Consider the following 27,046-nt stretch of genomic DNA (forward strand, 5'->3'; position numbering starts at 1 on the left):
GTACTCGGACTTCAAGATGGGAAATCACCCCAAGTTCCCTCAGGCCGACTCGCTTGTTTGTCTCGTCTCTCTGCCCTCTCGGTGTCCCCACAAAGCGTTCTCCTGTTCGACTGTGTCCCTCCAGCAACGTTAACTGTCCAAACACCTCTAGACATCCTGTTTGTCTCCGGACCCCCTCGCCCTCAGCCTAAACAACTGGTTCCACATGAAGCGGATTGTGGGTTGGAGAGGATAAATTGCAACCATGTGTCTATGGCAAGTGTATACTGTATGTGTGTGTGTATGAGTGTGTGCATAAATGTGTGTATAACTGGGTAGCTACATGACAAAATCTCGAATAAAAAAATGTCTGCAAATGATGTGAAAATGCATTTAACATCCCACACATTTCAGACATCTACTGCATTGGACAGACAGCCCCGGGAACACCCAGCATGATCAGTCCGACCGGCACCATAATGGATCGCTGCTCTCAGACAAAAACTCACAAAGACATCCCACAACCCATGGTGACAAGAAAGCCACAGTTGGTTGATTAAAAAAAAAAAAAGAAAAAAAGACGGACAGACTGTCATGAGATGAAATAAGCACAACTAACAGCTGAAAATGAGACAGTTGAAAAATGTTGATGAGATTTTTTTTCTATGAGGAAAAAAAAAGGTCTCTCATCAGTGTGAGGGGGTCTGTCAGCAATTACAGAGAGACACATCTACTTATGTATGCACGCAGACACACACATGCACACACACAGAAGAAAGCTAGCTAAATAATGTCAATGACTAAGAGTGATGGAGCGTTGCCATTACATCTCCACAACATAATGTGACGTGAATATGCAGAGACAGAGAGAGATGTACTTATTAGATCAACTTTCACCAAGCCGTTCCTCTCCGAGGCACTTAAGGATAAGAATCTGACTCATAATCTGAATCCGAACCGGGGCAGAAAGGATTTACGCGGGATTTATATTTTATATCTCCTCTTGGCCTGCGTCAGTGAGTCCGGAGAGACTCGGTCACATCCTGACACGCAAGCCGACGTGATTTTTGCCTCTCACCAGAAAGCTCCGATATCGATCTACGGCGTATTGATCCGATGGTTAAAGGCTTTAGGAGGGTGGGAGGGACAAGTGTTTCCAACGCACACATTAACACACACCATCCGTAAGTAAATAATTCATAAATCAGCGGGACCGCTGCCATATGAGGGCCAGATGCACAACAATTGATCCACCTTTTTAGAGCAACAAGCAACAGGCTTCAGCCACCAAGAGCATTTGGACTCCAGGCCATACCATGTGTGCTGTGTGTGTGTGTGTGTGTGTGTGTGTGCATATGTTCTTTGTATGTGTTCTTCAAATCAACGTGAAGATAAAACAAACACAGAGAAGAGAAATGAACTCCGGGCTCCAGCACAGAAAATTCCAGATGATTTTATCTCAAGGAACATCTGGAGAACTAAAAATAACTCCGGCACACATACACACACACACACACACGCACACACACACACACAAGCACGCACGCACGCACGCGCGCGCACACACACACACACACACACACACACAAAGAGCCTTAACCCTCATCATCTTCATCACAGGAAGTAACGAGTTCACACACAGACAACCTTTCAACACTGCACTTCCTGATTGGCTGATGTGCTGTGAGTGTTCCCTATAGCAGAGCATCTAATGGGATCTCCTCCGCCAGAGGACACAAAAAAGAAAAACAGCCGGAAAGCCACAGCAAACAGCAAACGCAGAAAAGGATTTGCCTGTCATCGTGTCTACCTGGAAACATCGGGCCAAACGGGAAGGGACATGGCCTCTGAGAGAAAGCAGCAGGAGAGGAGGAAAGAGGTAATGCACATAAGAGGATAAGAGGATTCTGTCAGTTGGTATTTGTCTGTAACCTCGTCTCTGCGTTTCTCTCCGTAACAGCTGTCACCCTGAATTACAGACAAGCTTGGTTTGAATGAAATTCCTCCTTGTGTCATGTTCGCTTTACTTTTCACTGCGACTCTATTCGGGTTTTTTTTCTGTTTCTCTCCTCCCACTCACTCCTTTACCTCTCCTTCTTTCTCTCTGTTTCTGTTCTCTCCGATCTCTCTCCCTCTTGCAGCTTCTCTAGTCTCTCCTTTTTCTCTCGTTCTGTTTTCTACACCTTCCCTTTCTCCCTGCTCTCTCTTCCTGCTTCTCTATTACCTCTCCCCCACTTCCCCCTCTTTTTCCCCGAGTCTCCCTCTCTCCTTTATTTCTCTCTCGTAAACTACCTTTCCTTTCTCAAACTCCCTTTCTCTCACCGGTCTCTCAGTCCCCCCCCCCTCCTCTTTCTTTCATTTCATACCGTTGTATCCGTCTTGGTTGAGGTCTCCCAGGGGGGCTATGGCAGTGCCGAAGCGTCCAAAGGTGTGTGTTCCGGTGAGGGGGAGGGGCTCGGAGAAGGTGCGCGGGGCCAGCTGGAGGTACAGGTAGACCCTCCCCACCTCCCTGGGTTTACTCTCCATCTCCCTCTCCATGTAAAGAGGAGCTCCAACCAGCACATCATCAGTCCTGGGGATACACAACATATATGTGTCAGTGTGTGTGTGTGTGTGTGTGTGTGTGTGTGTGTGTGTAGATAGATAGATAGAGAGTTGGAGAGATAGATGGGCCTGCTAAGTAATAACAATAAATACATGATTAAAAACAGCAGCAGCCACTAGTATCTAATAAAAAAAGTCATCTGTTTAGAGATCACAGAGGACAGAATAAAAGATCTCTTAAAGATGTGTCGCGTTGCCGTGGGTACCCTACATCGCCTTCCTGAAGCTTTTCGAACTCATTAAACAGAGGATGTGAAGGGTCCTGAACTATTAACGTTGCTTCCCTCCTGGTTCGTGCGGCAGACAGCTCTACCAGCTGTCTCTGAGGGCTCCCTATAATCTTGCTGGCTGTCTTCACTATTTTTGTCAGCTTGCTTTTTGCTCCTAGCCCCTAAATTTCCGTACCAGCATGTGATATTGTATGAAATTACACTTTCCAGTGGTCTGGCGTAAACCATCCTCAGGGACTTCTTTACTCACATCAAAGCAACCTAATTTCATTAAAAGACACAATCTTGCATTGCCCTCTTAAAAATGTAGTCTGAGTGTTCATTAAAATGTTAAGCTATTGTCTAAAATAATTCCTAAATATTTAAAACTACCTACCGTCGCTACAGCTTGGCCCTCAATTGTGATTGGCTGACACGTTGGCTGCTCACCCCTATTGTTGACAACAAGCTCCTTTGTCATGTGTTTGTGTGTATGTGTGTGTGTGTGGGGGTGTACTCACCCGTCTCCATTTAGGTCAGTCACAGCCACTGAGTAGCCAAAATAGGAGGCCATCTGAGGGACAGACACAACATTACAGCCTTAATATTCCCACCCGTATCAGAGATTTACACTTCAAAACATGTCAACTTCCGGCTAGAGAAGATCCGTGTGGATTCTCAGTGTGAGTTTTGGAGGGACGCTACGGCTGAGAACACAAACAGTTCAAAATTGTAATCCAGGCATTGTTACTTGAAGACTTGGATGGTATAAAATAAAGTCCAGATTGGTCCAGCCAAAGACCTGTTCCCAGAGCCTAATTTGTCATGTGCTAGCTCCAAACTGTGCGTGTGCTTTTTACACACAGCTCAGTGAACTTCGTTTTTGGAAGCATTTGATGTATACTATAACAAGATGGCTAGTTATGAGGATGTTTAATTTCTACTCCAACAGTTTGTTACGATGTCTCCCAGTCAGTCGTTTTACTGTCTCCCACTTTAGTTTACCAGTTTAGTCAGTTATTTTCGGCAGTCATTGTCTTCCATAGTTTGAATCAGTCAACCTATTACCTCAGTCATTGTCTGTTGTCTTCCCAGTTTTTTTTTTTAGCCACCCCCCCTTTTTTTTTGTTGCCCCAGTGGTACTTGGCCAATTACCCCCCTTTCCCGAGCCGTCCCGGTCGCTGCTCCACCTCCTCTGCAGATCCAGGGAGGGTTGCAGACTACCACATGCCTCCTCCGATACATGTGGAGTCGCCAGCCGCTTCGTTTCACCTGACAGTGAGGCGTTTCACCAGGAGGATGTAACACGTGGGAGGATCATGCTATTCCCCCCCAGTTCCTCCTCCCCCCTGAACAGGCGCCCTGACCGACCAGAGGAGGCGCTAGTATAGCCACCAGGACAAATACCCACATCTGGCTTCCCACCTGCAGACACGGCCAATTGTGTCTGTAGGGACGCCTGACCAAGCCAGAGGTAACACGGGGATTCGAACCAGCGATCCCAGTGTTGGTATGCAACGGAATAGACCGCAACACTACCCGCATGCTCCTGTCTTTCCAGTTTTATTCTGAAGTTCACCTGTCTTGTTTTGTCAGTTCCTACCCCTGGTTTTGTACTCAGTCAACCCCCCGTGCATAACACACTGCTCCCCACTCCCTCATTAGCGCACATCCTCCCCTAGTTCCCCTTCTCTCCTGCCAGATCGTCTTGTGTATTCAGCCAAGCTAACTCTTGTTCTACCAGTCGACCCGTGTTTGAAGGCTACTGCCTGTTTCCTGGACCTTGTTTCTCTTGCCTGGCCCTCGTTAGGTCTGTTTGCCTGTTTGGACTGAAAACCCTGGCAACTAGAACTTGAGCTTTGAACCTGTTTTGTCTGGCTGCCTGCTCCTCATCTATCTGGTCACCTGTTCGGACTCATTTCCTGTGTACTGACCCCTGCCTGCCCTTGTCCATTAAACTGAGTGTTACTGTAACCTTCCTGTCTGTGGGTTCTTACCTGTCCGTTTCCCTGGGCAATGTAACACACTTCTGATGAAAGATTGTTCTAGCATGGAATGGTAGGTAAAGAGTTATTTATGGGTAAACTTTCCATCTTTACGCTTATCCCTTAACCTGATGCGTATGATGGTTTTGTTACACAGAACCATCTGAGAAGTTGTCCTTTTGGAAAAGGGCAGGCACTTTAAAAAAATACCTGGCAGGTGACTGGATGAACCATCTGTCTATCACGGGCTAACTTCAACCAATCAGATCAAATCAAACTCTGACCGAAGTCAGTCGGGAGAAGATTGAACAAATCTTTACCATGGAGAAAAGCCTTCAGTGCCGTTCTTTGCTCTTTCTTTCAATGATGAAAAACCCTCCAGTTCTGATATAACCGATGCTCTAGCAGCGTCTACGCTAACCTCTTTAGGAGCCTCCATTGTTCTAAATGAACAGTCACTCCTCGCTGTCGTCACACCTAAACCACGCCCTGAGCTGCCAGTGGTTCCTCATACGACACTGAATGGTCCAAACCACTGTGGTTCGGCCACAAGCGCATAACTTGAAGCCTGGTAAAATGGATTTGCGTGATATTGTGAATCCAGCTGCCTCGCAAGGTTACTTGTGTCTGGTACGCAGTAGATCCAGTACTTGTCATGCGGGTTTGTGAGCGTTACATGGTGGATCCTACCTGTTCTCCTGTGAAGTTCTGAATGAAGGTCATGTTGGTAGAGTTGATCATTGCCACCTGAAACAAACACACACAGTCACACACACACACACACACACACACACACACACACACACACACACACACACACACACAGCATAGCTCATAAAACATCAAATACAATCCCCATACCACTACAGAGGTTAGCATCCAGAACGGCCTGACAAACAGACACACGGGAAAAATGCAGAACAGCATTGTCGGAAACCGCATAAAGAGCGAGCTATTCAACTGAAAAACGTTTCTGTTCTCCCTGCCCGACTCTACCATTATTCTCTATCTGCCTTCACCACTTCTCTCCTCATCTTCCCCCCCCCCCCATTCTAATCCCAGTTGTGGGGGGAGATGGGGGTGGGGGGGGGTGCGAATTCCTTCATAAGACCTAAAATAACAACCACATGGAGACAGCCAGGGGCTACACACACACACATGCACGTGCATGCAGACAAACACACACAAGCACACGCAAACACTCAAGGATACATGTTTACCCACTTACAGATGTGTGAGAGAGACACACAAAATCAGAATGGACTTGCTGGTGCAGCCAGACAAGGATCTATAAACACAAAAACTGTACGTAATCTTAAATTAAGGTCCCGGTGCCCTCTGACTCTGGGAGATGTTGGACTGGTAGTCTTCCCACTGAGGTGAGCTCTAATCAGGGATGACAGCTAACTCAGTCCCAGGCCCTTACCCCGGGCCAACCTGCGTACCTAATAACCCGACACCTACTGTGAGCTACCGGCCCCACCTCGGACGAACACACACACACACACACACACACACACACACACACACACACACACACACACACACACACACACACATGCAAAACACACAAGCGCATCACCGTCTACATACACAGGAAGTCACACAAGCCAATGCCCTGGACATTAAGCTAATGCTATGTGAGCTGCGCGGTGCATTTTCGGAGTGCTGCAGGTTAGGGGGGTTAGGGGTCATGTGTGAGGGGAAGGGTTAGCAAGGTCACGGGGGGTCGCCTCCCTCCACATGCGGCGGAAACTGTGTGTTATTAGGGAGGACTGACACAGCCAAGCCCCGGGGACACATTCCCATAAGATAACACTCTAAAACGCAGATCCACACAACACCGGACAGACTCCGACACACACTCCGCTGTTTAACGCTCGACACACGCCAATGCACCCACACACAAATTATACCACAGAATATTATATTTATATTTGCGCTGGTACACAAATCCAGAAGGTGACGAAGTGGGCTGGATGTTGATGCTTGATGATGTCAAAATGGATTCATCATTTTGTATAAGTGTCCCATGTAGTATGTGTGACTCTACGTCTTTGTGTGTTTGTATGTCTGCTCGTGTGTGTGTGTGTTTGTGAATCCATACTCACGTATCCAAAGTTTTGTGCGCCCCTGGGAACCCCGGCTATCAGCTCTGAGGGTGAAAAGTGCAAAAGGGAAAAGGAAAGGCTAAAGTTAGTGGGACAGACAGACAGAATGACACAGAGACAGCGAGACGGGAACAAACAGCGGTTTACCCTCAGAAGGACCCAAACTCGACATCCCAGCCCAGCACATGACTGCTTCAGTCACACACGCTTATTAGATGATGAGCTGCTGTGTGAGAGAGACTTTGTGTGTTGTGTTTATAGCCACGTTTCCACTGCAGGAACTTTCCTCAGGAACTAGGGAATTTTTGAGGACCTCGGTGTGTTTCCCCCGCAGGGAGCAGGGTCTAAACTAAGGTGCGGGGGCGTTATTTTACCTCTCAAAGGTCCCTGCTTGTGAGGTAGTACTTTCCAAAAGTACAGGAACTTTGCGGGTGGAGCTTGCAGCACAGAACACCCCCCCCTTTTTTTTCCTCCCCAATTGTACCTGTCCAATTACCCCACTCTACCGAGCCGTCCCGGTCGCTGCTCCACCCCCTCTGCCGATCCGGGGAGGGCTGACAGTGAGGAGTTTCACCGGGGGGACGTAGTGCGTGGGAGGATCATGCTATTCCCCCCAATTCCCCCTCCCCCCTGAACAGGCGCCCCGACTGACCAGAGGAGGCGCTAGTGCGGCAACCAGGACACATACTCACATCCGGCTTCCCACCTGCAGACACGGCCAATTGTGTCTGTAGGGACGCCCGACCAAGCCGGAGGCAAGTGCAGAACATTTCTGATTGGTCGAGTACTCACATTATTTTATTTCAACCGCCATTTTTTGAAATCTGCAGCCATGAGCCACTTCCTTTTTTCGTTCCTTGTGCTTGGACACCTCAAAATGGAGTTACAGACGCTACTACTGCTCGTCTCTTTTGCAGCGTTGACTCAATGACCCCATTTGCAAAGCAGCAAATCACGAGCAACAGCGGCACGACTTGAATCTCCTCCTTGCTTACTGTTGTTGCAGTGTCACACAAATAATGACGCCTGTCCGTCACTTTATATGCCATCATCATTGTTACATCGTCGTGTGCAAAAATGATGTGTAAATAAGCCGTCGCATTTTCAGACATTAGCGGAACAATATGCCTCATCTTTGCAGGTCTTAGACCACGGCGGAAACGCAGGCAATTGGCTGAAGGAACCTTTTAGTTCCTTGAAAAGTAGGACTACAAGTAGGACTACAAGTGGGACTAAACATAGGACTACAAGTGGGACTAAAAGTAGGACTAAAAGTGGGACTAAAAGTAGGACTACAAGTGGGACCAAAACTTCCGGGTCCTTTGGATGGAAATGTGACTTATGTGTCTCTGTGCCTACGTGAATAAGAGTGTGTTTGTCTGCATGTTTACATGTGTGTTAATGTGAGGTTATGACTGCATATGTTTTTGTATCAGTTTTTATGACTGTGTTTGTGTGTGTGTGTGTGTGTGTGTGTGTGTGTTTCCACAAGCGGGGAGTGTGTTCAGTTGAGCTAGAGCGTGTGTATGTTTGTGTATGTGAGAGTGCATCTGCATGTCTGTGCCTTTGCATATATGCATGATAGCGTGTTTATGCACGTGAAAATGTATGACACAATGTGTGTGTGTGTCAGTACTGATTGATGTATGTTGTGCTGTAGACATGTGGGGATGATCTAAAGGACCCACCCAGAGAGAGAAGAAACCATCCCCCCCCCCCCACACACACAATTTTCCACCCCTTACCAATAGACTAGACCACGAGGCTGTAAAGCCAGTGCTTCCCAGTTTATATCCTCTTCCCAATCCCAGTTACAACCAATTTCCAGCTTCAAGAGGGTTCAGAGAACAAGACCACAACAAGCTCAGTACCACAGCACAACACAACAACAGCCATGTGCAACCTCTTAGGCTCTCACTCCACCAATCTCCGACACACATGATGTGCTGGTGGGTGTTGTTTGATTCCATCAAACACCCTCCAGTCCATCGGGGGGGGGGGGGGGGGACTGAACACCAACCGGGCATAAATAAAAGCCATTCAAATCCAATATATGTAGATGCTACAAAAGGGTAATCGGAACTTGTTATAAAATTCAACAGGATGGGGGACTAGAGCCTCTCCCCAGCAGGCACTAGACACAAGGACAGAGGATCCTCTCAACGGCTTGCCCGTCCAACACAGAACACATTCTCACCTTTGAAAATTTTCATCTCCATTTTGACTAAGCTGCTTGTACCCCCCCCCCCCCCCCCACACACACACACACATACAGGGGAAACCCACTGAAACAAGGGCAGACTAACCAAACTCCACAAAGACGAGCTGGGATTGAACTGAGGCTCTGGCAATGGTTTGAGGGAATGGAGGAAAACCATCGTGCCACCCCATACCACTGACGGTGCTTGCCAAATTCCCATTAGCGGTTACTGGTTACATGGTGTTTTATGTGAGTGACAACCACCGGGGCTGAAAGTTGAAGCTAACACTGTGGTCACACCGAGTACATTGATTTCATAAGCGTGACGCAACATAGCGACTTCTCAATACCGGCCTTGGTTGAATAGATAAAAGTAGGATAGCTTCACTTTATACAGCTTAAAGCAGCAGTAGACAACTTTTGGCTTTAACTTATCATTATGAAGTAAGTGATGATTGCACGGTGTAATGGCTATAGAATAATGACACCACTGGTTTCCTATAAGCCTCGCTTTCACGATGCAATTCTGTCTGCCACTGGCTACGAGCTCGCGGGAAAATTAAGGCTCGATTTATGGCACAAAGGAAGTGCATTAACCATTGTGCGTTCCACAGGTGGATTGCCGCTGCACCCGTGGATGGATCTGCTTCGTGCACGAGTAGATCCGTTTCCTCGGCAGAAAGCCATTCTTTTCTACAACTTGCCGAATCCGCCATTTAAATAGCAATACGCCAAGGTGCAAATGCACCTGGCTTTTAAAGGGAATGGGAGATGACACTCTGATTGGTTTAATTCATGTTACACCCAGAACACACCAATGATTAATTAAGTGACTAAGTACAACCAGTTTGCACTTTGGGCCTTACTTTGGGCCCAGATTATGCACTGTTTAACATGCAAAAGTGGATTTGGACACTAGCCCAAGGCTACAGATTATTTAAATGTGTTGAATAGGTTAGCATTATGATGATAGGACAAACTGATTCTGTCTCACTCTTGTGCTTAAACTTATGAATCAATTTTATTATTTAACGATGAATATCAACATCTCACAACTATCTCTTAACAAGCCGTACATTTTTTTTTCTTTACTTTTCATTCATTCATCATCAGTCGCTTCTCCGGGGTTGGGTCGTGGTGGCAGCAAGCTAAGTAGGGCACTCCAGACGTCCCTCTCCTCAGCAACGCCCTCCTGCTCCTCCCTGGGGCACCCCAAGGTGTTCCCAGGCCAGATTGGACATGTAGTCCCTCGAGCAAGTTCTGGGTCTACCCTGGGGTCTCCTCCCAGTTGGACATACCCAGAAAATCTCCAAAGGAAGGCGCCCAGGAGGCATCCTAATCAGATGCCCAAACCACCTCAACTGACTCCTTTCAGGAGCAGTGGTTCTACTCTGAGCTCCCTCCGGATGTCCGAGCTCCTCACCCTATCTCTACCGCTGAGCCCAGACACCCTATGCAGGAAACTCATTTCAGCCACTTGTATGTGCGATCTGTAATGGCAAATTTTAGACTTGCAGTTTTGCTGAACTTCTGCTATTACAGACCATCTGTTTGTCCTGTTGAATTTCTGCTATTAGAAACCACTTTGGGCCATGACCTATATCCAACGCAAACGAAGAACTGATCTGGACTGGCTCTCTACCTAAGGTGTAACCAGAAAATATTCCGTTTCCCTTTCTCCCCTTCCTGTTTTCTGTGTATAAACATGGCTGCGAGACTATCCCTCTTGGAGCTTCTCTGAAAAACGGCATGGCACTCTGTTACGACGTTGCTCCTTCTTGCAAGAATTAAATTCAGAAAGACGACTCTGCCTCACTTGTCTGTTATTTCAATTCTCACCAGAGACCTTACAAAGACAAAATTTCTTTTTTCCCCCATAACAGATCTCACCCTTTCGGTCACTACCCAAAGCTCATGACCATAGGTGAGGGTTGGAACGAAGATTGACTGGTAAATTGAGAGCTTTGCCTTCTGTTTAGCTCCCTCTTCACCACAATGGTCCGGTACAACGTCTGCATTACTGCTGATGCCGCACCAATCTGCCTGTCAATCCCCCGCTCCATCCTACCCTCACTCATGAACAAGACCCCGAGATACTTGAGCTCCCTTCACTTGAGGCAACAACTCATCCCCAACCCGGAGGGAGCAATCCACCATCTTCCGGTAGAGAACAGTGGCCTCTGACTTGGAGGTGCTGACTCTCATCCCGACCACTTCACACTCAGCTGCAAACTGCCCCAGTGCATGCCGGAGGTCGTGTTTTGATGAAACCCCCCCCCCCAAAAAAAAAAAAAAAACAACCCCCACATCATCTGCGAAGAGCAGAGATGCAACTCTGAGTTATGTGCTTACGCACATAAACTGGAGAAATGAGAAACTGTGATGCCGATGGCAGAAGGAGGAAACGTGAGAAACGGTGTGAAACAAATCAAAATCTTACCTCTCACATGTCATGTATGAAGAGTTTATTCACAAAAACGGATGAAAGCCATTCTTACAACGAATAAACATAGCTGTTTGACTGATACTCCCTGGAGCGCACACAATAACCATGATTTAGGATGATAAATACAAACGGAGATATCTGTTTTTGCCAAAGAACCCCTCAAATATGTTCTGTAATTATCACAGTACTTGCATGTTATGAAATGTATTCTCATAAATAATAAGGTGAACAGTAGGACAAATTACATCTACACTGACGCTGTTTTCAATGCCTCAGTCGGGCAGATACGAGTGCAGTTTCATATATTGTATTTCATTTTATAATGTTTATGTTTCATCTGTGTTTTAAATGTGTTTTGTTTTTATTGTACAGCACTTTGCGACTGTTTTGAAAGGTGCTATAGAAATAAAGTTCATTATTATCACATGTTAGAACACTTCTTTTTTTATTTCGGAGGTGGTCCTACTCTCTGAGGCGGCAGCGTCCGCCACATGCTGCCATACTGTGTCCACTAAACATCCTTTTTCTCGTCTCAACTTCCCCAACAAGAACTTCAATTTCACATTGTGTGAAATGTCTTTTTTTAGCCTTTCTGTCGGCGTTTGCATGATCGTCTTCCTGCAGTCAGTATGAATGAATATTAATTAGGTGGATTTCACTATCTATAGGAGACTACCTATAAAAGACTACAGGTGTTATAAGGGTGGGACATGACACTCACACAGGTGTGCCACATTTAGAGTTTAATGTGTTATAAAGGGAAATCAGTGTAGGATGTGCATGTGCACTGTGTTATAAATCAGAATATTGTATTTCGTCCATATGCAACCTTTTGGCATGAATCCTGTGCACAGTTTTATAAATGAGGCCCCTGGTCTAGTCTGAAAGACACAGTCTGCCCCTAATCACTTCTAATCAGTCAGCATGGAAGGGGAGGAAATCCCGTTATCAGCAGTTCCTGAAGTCCTGTCCCTCGAGGGGTTGCGACCCAGACTTACTAAGACCGTTCTCATAACTGGATCTAAGGCGGGACCCAGACACTGACTCTGTCCCTCAGCCTTCCCCTATCTGACTCTATCAGAAGCCTGACAGCACTCCTGCCAGCCGAGACCCCAACCTGAACCAGCAGACACACAGACAAGAGAGCCTGTCTCTTGTCTGTGTCTGATCTGAGACCTAACATGACATCAGGTAGGCCTGTAGGACCTTATTTGTACACGCACGTGCACACACACACACACACACACACACACACACACACACATACACACACTATTACTGATCCCTATCCTAGACACACACACTAGGGGCAGTGGGCCGTCGCGTGCAGCACCCAGGGACGAACTCCAGGTCTTTTGCCATGCCTCGGTCAAGGGCCCTGACAGGAGTATTAACCCTGTCTTTGATGGTGGGAAGAAACCGGAGCATTGGACAGAAACCCACGCAGACACGGGGAGAACATGCAACTCCACAGAGAATGGACCTGGGACGTCCTGGGGTTTGAACCCAGCACCTTCATACTGTGAGGTATCAGTGCACTGGGCCACCATGCCACCCCATAGGGTTAAACACTCCATTTGCAGCCATATTACAGAGCAGTTATCTGTGTCTCTGAAACAACGCTGAAATTGTGCAGAAAACTGCCCACCAGCAATGTCCCTGGCAGGCAGTGATAAACTATAAACTACAACCCTTACTTCCTGGTTAGTTGCTACCTCCGAAATAGACTTCATTGTATAAGGAAATTAATTCATAGCTTTCTTGCATTAATACCAGTGAGAGGAATCATTTTCACTAGTGTAAGTTAAACTTTAACATCTATTGCTTCAGTTCTTACGTGTAAAATTTCTATTCTATTCGACCCGTAGCAACTTTCTCCCTTTTGGCTTTGTGACATCGATAACTGTTGTTTATTCTCTTAATCTCTCTCTCTCTCTGCCATTCTGATTCTCTCTTCTTCTAAATTCTGCTCTAACGTCTATTTGTCCAACTGATCACGCTCCTTTTGTTTCACTACCCTTGGTCCGACCTGATGTATGAAATGTGCAATATGAATGAAGTTTGATGGACTGGGACTGGTCATTCATCCTCGTTGACCAGCTAACATGAGGTGGCGATAGATAAGTCTGACGCGGGGGGCGGGACCGGCCAGGCGATGCTGCTGCTTTGTGTTGCATGATTAGTGAAGTGTATTCCAGCTGTTGGATGTGGTTTGCTAGGTAACAAATTGTTGGTTTTCTCACCTTGTTCTGAGTCTCCTGTAAACTCGCCCACTGCCACAGAATAACCTGGAGAGGAATCAACCACACAACACTACATATGGGGGAAATTAACAATGGTTGTAATGTTTTTTGTATTTTTGTTGCCGTTTTAGTATTGTATGTGATAGGTCAATCTGTGTGTAAGTTTAATAGTGTGTGTGTGTGTGTGTGTGTGTGTGTGTGTGGTTTGTGTGTGTGTGTGCGTGCACACGTTACCCAGGTAGCTGTCATCGTGTGTGTCCTCTGCAGCCCTGGTTTGTTTCTCCCCAGGGATTTTTCTCAGCACCGCCTTCAGAGAGTAACCGTTCAATATCTCAGCTACTCCTGCTGTCATTACCTGACCTACACACACACATACACACATACACACACACACACACACCGATAAAGAAAAACAAACAGCCAGGGTGAGAGAGAGTCGCATCTGTCGATGGACAGCGAGTGCAATCCTGACTGCATACTTAAAGCCAGGACGAACAGCAGAGCAGCCTGCACTACACTGTCCTCCACTATGGAGGCCTATTGGAAGACTCCATCGTCCCTGTTCTGCTCCCACTGCTGCACCAAACAGCCACTGTGCGAACAGCATCTACAAAAGATCTTCCCAGAGGAAAGCTAAAACCTGCCATTAGCAGGAAACATGGTGCACCGCTTCTGGGAAAATAAATAAATAAATACATACATACATAAAATGGAAAAATTTGCATGCTTTCCTGAGTGAGGCACACACACAAACACACATCCCGCTGTTGAACAAGAGGGTCAAACACACAGGCGACTTTATCTATGGCCGCCCTTAACCTGCCATCAATCCTTCTTAATGCGTGCGTGCATGTGTTTACAGACAGGGAGAGAAATCTGCCCTTGTAACCTCTTCCTCCCAACTACTCTTCAATTCTCTCTCGCTCTCGCTCTCTCTCTCTCTCTCTCTCTCATCACTCACTCTGTTTTCATTTCAGGTTATCGTATCTCTAGAGTCATCTCATTACAACAGGTCTATCTGATTTATGATGCACCGTGTTTAAACAAAAAAGAAATCTCGTTCCCGACACACGAGCCGTGGCTGCAGGGTCTCCCTCGAACCCACTGATGCTGAGTTTATGCATATGAAAGGTTTCCTATAATGAGTCAGTCCAAAGGCTGAGGCTAACAGCTGTATATTAGAGGCCATAAAGTGTGGGCTGAGTGCTTTTATAAACACTGAGGAAGTGTTTTAACCGGAGGCAGCCAGCCTTACCAGGATGAGGGGTGGGGGGGTGGGAGAGAGTGAGCGAAAGGGAGAGAGAGAGAAAGAGTGAGCGAGACAGAGACAGAGGGAGCTAGAGACAGAGAGGGAAAGCGGGAGAGAGAGTGAGTGAGCAAGCGAGAGAGAGCAAGAGAGAGAGAGAGCGAGCGAGCAAGAGAGAGACAGCAATCCATCCATCTTAATGTCAGTTTAATGTTTTGCAGTATGCCCATACATTCATTATGAAACCATACACAACAATAAGCAGCGATACCCCAAAAATCAACACTGTATTTGGAAGTTGTGAAATACCCATCACTGAGCTATTTTCTCATTTATCACTCTCTCTCTCTCTCTCACTCTCTTTTTCATACCATCTTACATCTTCCCACCTGTCTTTCTTTCCCGCTTTCTGACCTCTACCAAATTGACATGAGCTCTTGCGATCCGTTTTAAACAAATGAGGTGCCGCGGGGGGCGACAGAATAGAGGTTAAAATGAGGGCGAGGGCAAGAGAGAATGACTGTGCACCCAATTAACTCCCTCTCTCTCTCTCACTCTCTCTCTTACAAACAGCTGCAGTACTAGGTTACCTTCAAATGAGAACAAGCAAGGAGGGAGAGGGGAGGATACGGTGAGGCACAATTCAACTCCACATGCACGCAGACACACACACACACACACACACACACACACACACACACACACACACAAACCCAGAGATGGGGGAGTAGGTCTTCCTTTCAACAGCTCTGACAAAGTCTAGCTGTGTCCACACGTATGGAGGCACCTCATCCCTCTGATATCCTGCAGGCTCGCCGACCTCAGCACCACTTCCTCCTCCGCTGCTTAATCAAACTGCAAACACGTTTTTCTTTTCTTTCTGACTGCATCTCCCCTCATTCTTTCTTTCCGTTGCTCTGCATCTCATGTTTTCCCCTCTAATGTCCCCCTCTGTGCTTTTCTGTCTTCCTCTAATCTGCCACATGTTATTGTCATCTCCATGACAGTCCTACATCCCTCCGTCCTCCCTCTGCTCTCCTTCTCCGCCCATCTTTTATTCTCTCTGCCTTACCTCATGAACCCCTTTTCTGCCCTTATACAGGCCTCTCTCTCTGTCTCTGTCTCTCTCTGTCGTTCTCTATCTGTCTCTCTCCCTCTGTCTCTCTCTGTCTCTTACTCCCCCTGTCTCTCTGTGTGTGTCTCGCTCTCTCTTGCTCTCTCTCTCTCTCTCTCTCTCTCTCTCTCTCTCTCTCTCTCTCTCTCTCTCTCTCTCTCTCTCTCTCTCTCTCTCTCTCTCTCTCTCTCTCTCTCTCTCTCTCTCTCTCTCTCTCTCTCTCTCTCTTTCTCTTCCACCTCAAAGCTCTTTCCCTCATCGCAGCCTTATCGTGGGGCGGGGGTGTGTTTCCTCCACACTCCATTACCTTCCCATCAGGTCACTACAACGCCCTATCGCCCACTTCCTGTTACACTGTTACAGTAAAGGCAGACAGTCACAGACAGACAGATGGAAACAGACCAACAAAGTCAGCCAGACAGACTGAACATCTCGCAGATATATCAAAGAGGAATTGTGGAACTGTGTGTGTGTGACTCACACATGCATGTCTTGATGCGGGTGGATGTGCTTACTGCTAAATTCATCTCCATTCCCCGTGCATTGTCTCATTTGAAGATCTTTCCATCGAGAAAAATGTCACAAGAGTGACCAAACAGACCCCTCTCTATCTCTCTCTCACACACACACACACACACACACTCACACACACACACACCAGTCCGACATACCTTGCCAGTAAAAGCTTCCAGGTCCTCCTACCACCAGCCTTCCTGCCTGGTAGATATAAGAATGGTTCGGGGTTAGTCATGAGACATAAGACATTAATCTTCTTATATGTCTTTGTGTGTGTTTGTGCCTGTATGTGTGACAGGGCAAGGGGGCATAACAGACATGCACATGCAGCTGATTTCTGCTGTCTTTTACGCAGACATCCTGTTAAGAATGACAGCTTCCTGTACAGGAGGGTAAAGACGGACCATGAGACACAGGTCAAAGTTCACCTTGACTACGCAGTCAAGAATGTGTCTGTATGTGTGCGTGCTTTTTGGGGTCTCTGTATTGTGTTTGGAGGGAGAGCGGGTCACACAAGGGGGCTGAAAGCGGAGGCAGCAGCGATGACAAACGTACCCTTATCTTTCATGGTATATAAATCTCTAGACAGGATCCCAGTGTTTAAAGAAAGAGCCTCACACTACGCATGTGACTGTACACGGGGGTGGGGTGGGGTGGGAGACGGACGCCATTTGTTTTTTTCGTGGGAACGTCGAGAGGATGATGTGCGGTTGTGGCGTAATGGCGGTTACCTTGGTGAAATCCACACTGAAGCCGGCCTGGCAGAAGCCCTGTCCCTCGGGGTCCGGGTCATCTGATACACACACAGAGTTAATAACACTGGAAAAAGTCATGCAAGCAACATCAAATCCATTGCATTGCAGGATGCCTTAAGGAGCAAAGCCCCGACTCCGACATTGAACCGGCGTCATAAAGGTCACACATCCAGAAAAATATTGCAGAAAACTTCTGGAGAACGTTTAGAAAAACTGCAGCGAGCATCATCAGCACGGTCAGATGAATCATGAACGGCTCCCTTTTCCACCAGCAGGGCAGACTGCTCGACTGCACGAAGGCAAGAATGATTTAAAGCGTGTTTAGCACATAAAAGAAAATCTTAAGTGTGTTTGTTTAAAAGAGGCCGTTCATGCGTTTTTGTGCGTGCGTGTTTGTGTGTGTGTGTGTGTGTGTGTGTGTGTGAGTGTGTAATTCTGTACACATAATTTCTGTTTCGGAGGCACCCCTGGGGTGAAGCTAAATGACTCGTAACTGCGCACTCTCATGCACGTACACACACACACACACACACACACACACACACACACACACACACACACACACATAAGCGCACACACACGTACACACACAGTGCTGTGTCTACACTATAGTATTCAGTCTCAGTGGTTATAAATTTACATTAGGAACATAAAGTACAAGTTACCGGAGAAGGAAAACCCCCTCAAAGAAATACTTCCTCCGCTTTTAAGCCCTGTTTGAGAACGCGCAAACACACACACACACACACACACAGACTCACTCACTTACACACTTACATACTGTAAACATTTCTAGCAATTTGTGCTGAAGACCATTTCCCCCATGAGACCAGTTGACTTCACCACGCAGTGTTTCTGCAGGGCTGATTAGTCAGCGTGGACATAAACAACATAAAGACCTCTTTAAATAACTTTAACATAATTAGTTGAGGGGGTGTAGGTCTTTTGTATGCTCCGAATCTGCTTGCATGTGTGGCATGAGACAATGTGTGTGTGTGTGCGTGTGTGTGTGCGCATGTGTACTCAAGTGTCCATGTCTGCGTGCGTGCACACACATGTGAGGCGTGCCTCCCATGTGCGTGTGCGTGTGAGGGATGTTTATTAGGAGTGGATGATGGCGTGTGCGATAAGGGGGGGCGTTTGAACCCCCTGTTTACGATGTGCCACCTGATAGGCTCCATATCAGACCCTGTTCATAGGGGCTCATATCACTGTACAGGGGGGTTGGGAGGGGAGGGGGGGGGGTCACGGGAGGAGGAGTGGGTGGGAGAGAAGAAAAGGGTCTGGCTGGTGATCGGTGGAAAGGCGAAGGATGGGAGGAACAGAGAAGATTGATAAGGCAGGGGAGATAAATCCAATAATACCGACGGTTAAAGGACAGAGATGGGGAGACACAAAAAGAAGGAAGATGGAGAGGAAGAGATAACGAAAGAGACAAACTGAGACGGGAAGACACCAAGATGGACAAGACCTGGACCGATTTCCGTTGTGGTCCTCGCTCTCTTTCTTATACAGTCGTTGCTCTAAATCTATTTTTACTCGAGTTGGCAACCCATGTTAAATGTCTTAAACCCCTTAGATTGATGTGAAATGACAAAGAGAGAGAGAGAGAGGGAGAGAGAGTAAAATGGAAGGAAGCTGCTTTCTAATATACATCCTGTACCATTGTCTGAATGCAGCGGCGGTGGTTTCCCCCCCATTCACACATACAGCTTCAGTTAGCTAGATTTACAGGTAGCGTTTATTCACACATGACATGACAGTCTGGTTCCCTGCTCGTGTAGGATATCTTTATGTCGTAAACTTCAGGATCTCTTATGATTCTTTTATTCATCAACTCATTTATTTATTCACGTATTATTGCAGCATCCTTGAGTTTTCCTTATAACTGTTCCTCCCCCACAGCTGACTCTTGAGTATTGTACGATCCTCTCTTATTTCTAGGTCGGCCATTTCCCAGACACTTTTGAATATGCTGTTACTATTACTGGTTTAAACATAAATCGCATCCTTCATCTGCCGGGTACAGGTTGTGCATGTGTCTTTATGCGTGCTCAATAATCCAGGTAAGGAAATCCCAGAAAGCTGAATCAGTTCATCTGGACACGTTTATTGAGAGAAATATTTCATCACTTATCTAAGTGACATCCCGTGTCCCAAGGACCGATGCCAGAAGTCGGCATGCCCCGGTCCCCGCCTTTGCTTGCCACCAGGCCTGGCATTGCATCCTAACCCAATGCTCATCCCCGCTTGTGGTGGCTCCATGGGGTGGTGGCTCCATGTTGTTTTTTTGGGCCCAACCAAGCCCCATGGACCAAGGCCCAGCCACCAGATGCTCGCCGGCGAGCTCCCTTCCCAAGGTCTGGCTCCAGGAGGGGGCCCGGGGTTCCCTTTTCCAGGCGAGGTGTGGTAGCTCTGCTGGTGTACTTTCATTGGGTTTCTTGGGAATCACTCTTAGTCTGGCCCCTCCCCTGGAACCAATTTACCTTGGGAGACCCTACCAGAATCTATTGTCCCCCCGACAACACAGCTACCAGGATCACTGGGGCACCCAAACCCCTCTACCACATTAAGATGGGGATTCTCGAAGGGGTAAGTAAGATGTCTAAGTGACACCTTCAGTCTCAACTGACTGCAGGTATCCCCACCCTTATAAACAATACTGTGGCATAACGACCGAAACCAACGATCGGCTTCATATGCCTACTTACTTACTACTTCATATACCTACTTATTTACTACTTCATATGACCTACTTGCTGCACACCCGAGACATCAGCAGACAACGGACGGCGCCCTCGATGGCAGACAGAGAGACGGACGCCAGACACATGCCGACGACGTGGACAAGTGGGTGAAGAATCTATCCGACAGACAACTCACCCAGGCGGAGAAAGACATCCTTGCTAAGGGGCTGAAGTCTGCAGTCACGCCGAGGGAAACCCTGATAGTCGAACTGATGACAGCCACAGAATCAGCGATCTGTAAAAACAGCACTGCGGAGCAACTGAGGAAGTTTCAGCCTGCCTCAGCAATGTGAAGCCGCCGCCATCCAATACGAGCAGAGATGAGAGGAATGCTCTCACGACTCCCAGTAAGGACAATAACATCATCATCCGTCCAGCAGACAAAGGCAGATGCACTGTTGTATTAAACCAGACAGAGTATCATGAGAAAGTTATGATGCCACTTAGCGATATAAATACTACAAGCCCCTGAAACGAGATCCAGGCAGTGGTTACAAGAAAAAGGTGATATAATGTCTGAAGCTGTTAGAACAGGACAATGCTATTGACAGAATTTTGTACCATAGATTATACCCAAGGGAAGCTACACCTAGTTTGTATGGGTTACCTAAGACACATAAACAGGATGTGCCATTATGGCCTATTGTTTGCATAATTAACTCAGTGACCTATAAAATCACTAAGTTTCTATTCTTAACCCGTTGGTAGGCAGTAATGAACATCACATTCAGAACACTATGGATTTTGTGGATAAGGTGAGGGACATCATTATGGAGGAGGATGAAACAATGGTCTCTTGTGATGTTATGTCTCTCTTTACGTGCGTTCCTGTTGATGAAGCAGTGGAGGTGGTCCATATGAAATTAAAAAACAACCCCACCCTTAGCAATAGGACCACCCTTAACACTGACCAAGTGTGTCTGCTCCAGAAGCTGTGTCTTCAGTCCATGTACTTCACATACAGGGGGCAGTACTATAGGCAGAGGCATGGGTGTGCTATGGGTTCCCCAGTTTCACCTACAGTGGCCAACTTGTATATGGAGGAAGTGGAAAAGAGGACTCTGATGTCCTATCCAGGGACACCACCTAGCCATTGGTTCAGATTTGTGGACGACACCTGGATTAAAATTAAATCTCAGGACGTACCACGTTTCACCGGCCACATTAACTCTGTGGACAACCACATCAAGTTCACCAGGGGAGATGTGAAAAATGAGAGGTTAGCCTTCTTAGACTGAGAAATTGCAATTGGTGATGGGGGACATTTGATTGTTGATGTTTACCGTAAACCAACACATACTGATCAGTACTTAAGGTTTGACTCTCATCATCTACTGGAGCACAAACTAGGAGTCATCAGGACGCTGTACCACCGAGCTGACAACGTCCCCACCGACACAGCAGGCAGGGAAGAAGAGAAATCCCACATTAAACGGGCCCTGGTTAAGTGTGGTTATCCTAGCTGGGTGCTTGTCAAAGCCAGGAAGACGGCCAAACAGTGCATTAGCCAATCGAAGACTGGAGAAGGACAACAACTGTCTAAGCATAAAGCAGTGGTGATGCCGTATGTGGCGGGAGTGTTGGAACAGTTGAGACGTATATTTTCTAAACATCCGCATCTCAGTTGTTTCAAAACTTCAAAACATGTTGTGCCAAAAACTGGTCCACCCCAAGGATCGGGTCCCCTGGCACCAACAAGAGCAATATAGTGTACGCTGTTAAGTGCCAGGAGGATTGCTGTAACTTGTACATTGGGGAAACTAAACAGACGCTGGCCAAGAGGATGGCACAACACAGGAGAGCTAACACGTCAGGCCAGGACTCCGCAGTCTACACCCATCTACAGGCCAGGGGCCATGCTTTCAAATATGAGGATGTGCACATCCTTGATAGGGAGGGACGCTGGCTTGAACGGAGAGTCAAAGAGGCCATCTACTATGTGAAGAGGGAATGACCATCCTTAAACTGAGGGGGGCTAAGAGTACATCTGTCGCCATCTTACAACGGTGTGACTGCAACCATTCCCCAATCCTCTGTGAATAGTACACATGGCCATTGAAATTCTAGTTAACGCTCGAAGCAATTTGCATACGAAACTGATGGTTGTTTTCGGCCGTTATGCCACTGTACTGTTTAGAAGGGTGGGGCACACCTGCAGTCAGTTGAGACCGAGGAGGTCACTTACATGAGCGACAAAACAGCTCTCTCAACAAACGTGTCCAGGTGAACTGATTCAGCTTTCTGCGAAGTCGCGGGTGTGATTTGGTTCACTCAGCACTGTGAAAGTACTGTAGCGAATTCGGGGGGACAACGCAACCACAGGAACTGCCGCGGCCGGGACGCGAACCCGTATCGCCCGCATGACAGGGGGCATCGCTAACCGCTCGACCAAAGGGTCAGACCCGCCAGCCAGCGGTCAGCGTGTCTGCTTATCCATGCACGTTACAGTACTTTAGTAAGACGGCTTTTGTTCACATCGATCGTCGTGATACTTTCTTTATACCACGGCCATAGAGAACAGCGGTCTCCGACTAGCCGGCTGGGTGTGCGTGAAAGCCGTATAACGACACACGCAAATCAGCTCAAATTTGACCGCGTTCCTCGAGTCGTGCGCCGTAACCATAGCAACAGGCTAACCCGGCAGCAAGCGCGGCGGACCTTCGGGGTTAGCTTAGCAGCGACCTTTTGCGTCATAACCTTTTAATTCTCGGTCAACAAAATAAATAAATTAAATAAACGAGTGACCGCTTTTTATTCCAATTCTTCGGTAAAGCACCGTGGCATAAACAGAACAAGCCACTCCAAAGTGTACGTTAAAGGACTTTAACGCACCCCCGTGAAGGCAACCGCCCTCCATTTTGCGTCGGGCGGGGGTCTCCCTCGCTCGCGTCGCCTCCGCGTCTTGCCGTTATTTCGTCGCGTAGTTTCGCCTTAAATAAACGCCTCTCCGGTACCGACGCGGGTTTTTTTAACGGATTTTCGAGCCCGGTTCCGCGTTCTCACATGAGCCGGGGGGGGGGTTCGGTGGGGTTTAGATAAGGACAGGAGAGACAGAGAAGAATGTAGAAAGTCAGTATAAAAAGAGGCCGGTATAAACGGGGGAGGGGGGAGACAGAAATATGCGGGTTGACTCACTGGTCCGGCAGGGAGAATATTCTGCGTAGGCGCTGAAGTTCTGGACGGCGACGTAACAGGTCCCCACCGGGTCCTTCTCCCCGCTCAGCTTCACCGTCCGCCAGTGGTACAGCGGCGCGCACATGCCTGCGGGGAACACGAGAAGCCCGGTTCACTGAATGCTTCGTGTCACGCTGACCCGGAGGACATTCCACAGCAGAGGAGAAGCGAATATAACTGATTTAACACAAGGTGAAAAGGGACTGAGATGGGATTAAACGCCAAGGATAACAACTCTTTTCAATTTCAACATTTTAAACCCCTTGTTTAAACTGGTTGTAACCGGTTATTTTCTTGCCCGGTGCAGGATTCGATACGGAGTGTTCTGCACACAAGGCGATATCACTAACCGCTCGCTCGACTAAAGGGTCAGACCCCTAGTCCAGTGTTCTCAACCGGGGTCCGCGGACCCCTAGTGGTCCGTGGTGTAATTGCAAGGGGTCCGTGAAAATAAAATATCTTTAAAAAAAAGATCCTATGACATTAATAGAAATAGGCTTATTTTACTCAAATGTGACTGAGACCTTCATCTACCTAAACTATAAAGGGTAACAGGACTTTTTTTCTCTAGTTACATCTGTTTCACAAGTGTAATTTATTGTATTTTAATAGGAGATCTCGCTCCCGTTTGCATTGTTAAAAGTTACTGCATAAAAAATTCTGTTGTTACATATATCTGAAAGTTACTGAATACATATTCTGTTTTGTTACATATACCTGAAAGTTACTGAATTACATATTCTGTTTTGTTACATATACCTGAAAGTTACTGCATAAGAATTCTGTTTTGTTAACTATATCTAAGTTACAACTGAAAGCTCTTATTTTGCCCCAAAGAGTGAATAAATGCTATAATGCAATTTAAAATGCAGTTTCTACTGTTTCTATCAATTGCAACCCCCCTCCCCCCAAGATCAGGTGGAGGGGTCCTCAGGGTAGATCAAAAATACGCAGGGGGTCCAGGAACCCAAAAAGGTTGAGAACCACTGCCCTAGTCGATAGGTCAGTGGGTCTTATTAGTAGTTACAGTGGTACATACAGCATGATTCTGTCACTTCATATAACTGTGTAAACCTGCTTTTTTATGTTTATATTTTCACTTATCTGATTTGTATTTCCATTCACTTCTATTTATCTTTTTCAAATACTAATCTGTCCATCTCCATTGTGTGTTATCTAGTTGTTCGCACTAAACGAGGAGGTTGGTTGGCAGGTAAGGCACTCTCCGGGCATCTTCCCCTTACAAAATGCATTTTAAACTCTCTCCAGATAGCACCCGGATGTGGGCCACTTCAGGCAATGATGCGGCACTGAAGGCCTTCTTCTGGCCTTGACAAAATGGATGTGAGCCTGAAGTGGCCCACATGTATGGCCCAAATATGCCAAATCACATGTGGGCCTTTTTGGCAAAGACGCGGTGCTCTCTGCAACATGTAATCTGGATGTGACCCTGAAGTGGCCCGTGTGGTAAATGGTGAATATGGCCCAATTATCACAAAACAAATATGGGCCAACCTTTGGCAAATATGTGACACATGCGCATTGCTATGGCTTGGTTCTGACCCAGATCTGGCAAACAGGAGCGGACCGCCCAAGTGCCATCATGCCACGTGGTATGTGGGCCGGATGAAAGAAAGACGAAAGTCAGGTGTGGGACGGGTCCGGGCCACTTACGTCAGATGCCCTTCCTGACACTACCACTAACCCTATGGACGAGGGCACAGGTAAGCGCTGGATGCCATCCCAGTATTCATGAACTTGTGCCCATGCCTGTCACCTGATAAGATTATTTACAGACTTTTACTACTTTTAAAGATTATCAACACTATGTGCACTGCATAAACTACATGCAAAATATTCTATATATACTACATGTACTATGCACTATATATTATGTACATTATATACACTATGCACTACTACATAAACTACATACACTATGTGCACTATAGACATTTGCACTATAAACACTATAAGCACTATATAAACTTCATGCAAAATATGCACTATGTACACTATGTATACTCTATATGCACTATATAAACTATATGCAATATATGTAATATACACACTATGAAATGTGGCTGGTCACTCACCACCACTTTGCCTTTGTGAGTTCTGACAGAGGCTCCGAACCACTGGTGGGACTTAAACTCCAAAGGCTCTCTGGTACCATTCACTTTTATCATTCTGTTATCTGGAGAAAGAGGGAGTGGGGGGGGGGGGGTAGAGGAAAAAGACACAATGAGAAGAAAGGGGAGACAGAGAGAGAGAGAGAGTTTGACAGAGAATGACATTTCATAATGCTGCCATTAATACTTAATATGGACTATGGATCTTGGCATCTGAGGGCCTGCTGTCTGGATGGAAAGCATTTAACCCCCACCTCCCCCACCCCCATGAGGCGGAAGAGGTGAGAATTCTGAATGGGCCTGTAATCCCAAACATCAAAACACCATTTGCCCCTCCGACCCAAATCACTTGTCAGGATGCTGCTGTTACTCAGACCTTCTCATAAAGTGTAGTCACACTTTAGGAATCTGGACAAACACGCACGCGCACACACACACACACACACACGCAAGCATTTCCACAAAACATGATGTCAAATTCGGTATAAATGTGTGTAGTCCTTGGGGGTGCTATTTATTCTCTTGCAAATCTTTGCCAATGTTATTAAAGGCCAGCTGGGTCTATTTAGAGCTTCACAGTCTCACCTCATAAAACACCTTCTCCAGCGTGCACACGCACACACACACACACACACACACACACACATACAACGACAATGTCTACAAGTCGATTGACACACAATGGGGGATACTTGTCCTATAAACTCCATTTGTTGGTGATTTCTGCACTGGGAGAGCTCTGCAGAAAAAAATTAATTTGCTCTCCAAGTTTTATGTCCTTTGAGTTCATTGTTACACGTATTTTAACCCCTCCAAAACCCCTCTGCATCACCCACATACAGCATGCACACTGTCTGTCCGGTTAAAGAGGAAAACAACACCATCTGGTTTTTGTGTTTTATCCCAAAATAATTCTTCTGGTCAGCGGAGACGTTCTGTCCCCCGCGGTCGCTGGCAGTGAATCGGCGGGTCAGCGCGGACTGGGCCCAGCAGGCCCGCTGCTCTCGGCTCCAGTCACGGCCGTGCCATCTATCAGGTGTCCCTCTGTCAACCAGAGACCACCACACATCCCTGCCCCCAACCTGACAAAACGCACACCAGCACAGCCTCGCGGCACACGGCGCCTGCATAATGTCACTCATGCCTAAACCGTGTGCAAACGCACACACGTGCACACGCAGACACACAAGCACGCACACCCAACCTGCAACATGTTGTGCAGAATATTAGCACCAGTACTTAACATCTGAGTCTCCTGTTTATGATCCATAAATCATTTCATATGTCAGTTTGATTGCGTGTGTGTGTGTGCGTGTGTGTGTGTGTGTGTGTGTGTGTGTGTGTGTGTGTGTGTGTGTGTGTGTGTGTGTGTGTGTGTGTGTGTGTGTGTGTGTGTGTGTGTGCGCATAAAGTGACTCTTTGTCTGTCCAAGTCTGTTTGTGCCTGTATTAACAGGCCTTCTGTAACTTTAGAATATCCACCATATCCATTGTCATCAATCACCGATGACTTTGTACCTTACCTGTGCCCACGCATTCTGGACACATCAGCACACACACACACACACACACACACACACACACAC

At 47.0% G+C, this 27,046-nt stretch overlaps 1 protein-coding gene across 1 annotated transcript in view; it reads right to left on the reverse strand.

Moving 5' to 3' along the window:
* Positions 1 to 27,046, reverse strand: part of itga8 (integrin, alpha 8) — a 103,491-nt gene that overhangs the window by 56,461 nt on the left and 19,984 nt on the right. The window contains 10 exon segments of the mRNA XM_056287023.1: positions 2,346 to 2,551; positions 3,314 to 3,366; positions 5,468 to 5,524; positions 6,889 to 6,932; positions 13,778 to 13,822; positions 14,012 to 14,137; positions 16,809 to 16,854; positions 17,385 to 17,446; positions 23,291 to 23,416; positions 25,422 to 25,526. Coding sequence (XP_056142998.1) covers positions 2,346 to 2,551; positions 3,314 to 3,366; positions 5,468 to 5,524; positions 6,889 to 6,932; positions 13,778 to 13,822; positions 14,012 to 14,137; positions 16,809 to 16,854; positions 17,385 to 17,446; positions 23,291 to 23,416; positions 25,422 to 25,526 — 870 coding nt within the window.

The sequence above is a fragment of the Lampris incognitus genome, chromosome 9 (genome assembly GCF_029633865.1).
Source record: "Lampris incognitus isolate fLamInc1 chromosome 9, fLamInc1.hap2, whole genome shotgun sequence".
NCBI classification, from domain to species: Eukaryota; Metazoa; Chordata; class Actinopteri; order Lampriformes; family Lampridae; genus Lampris; species Lampris incognitus.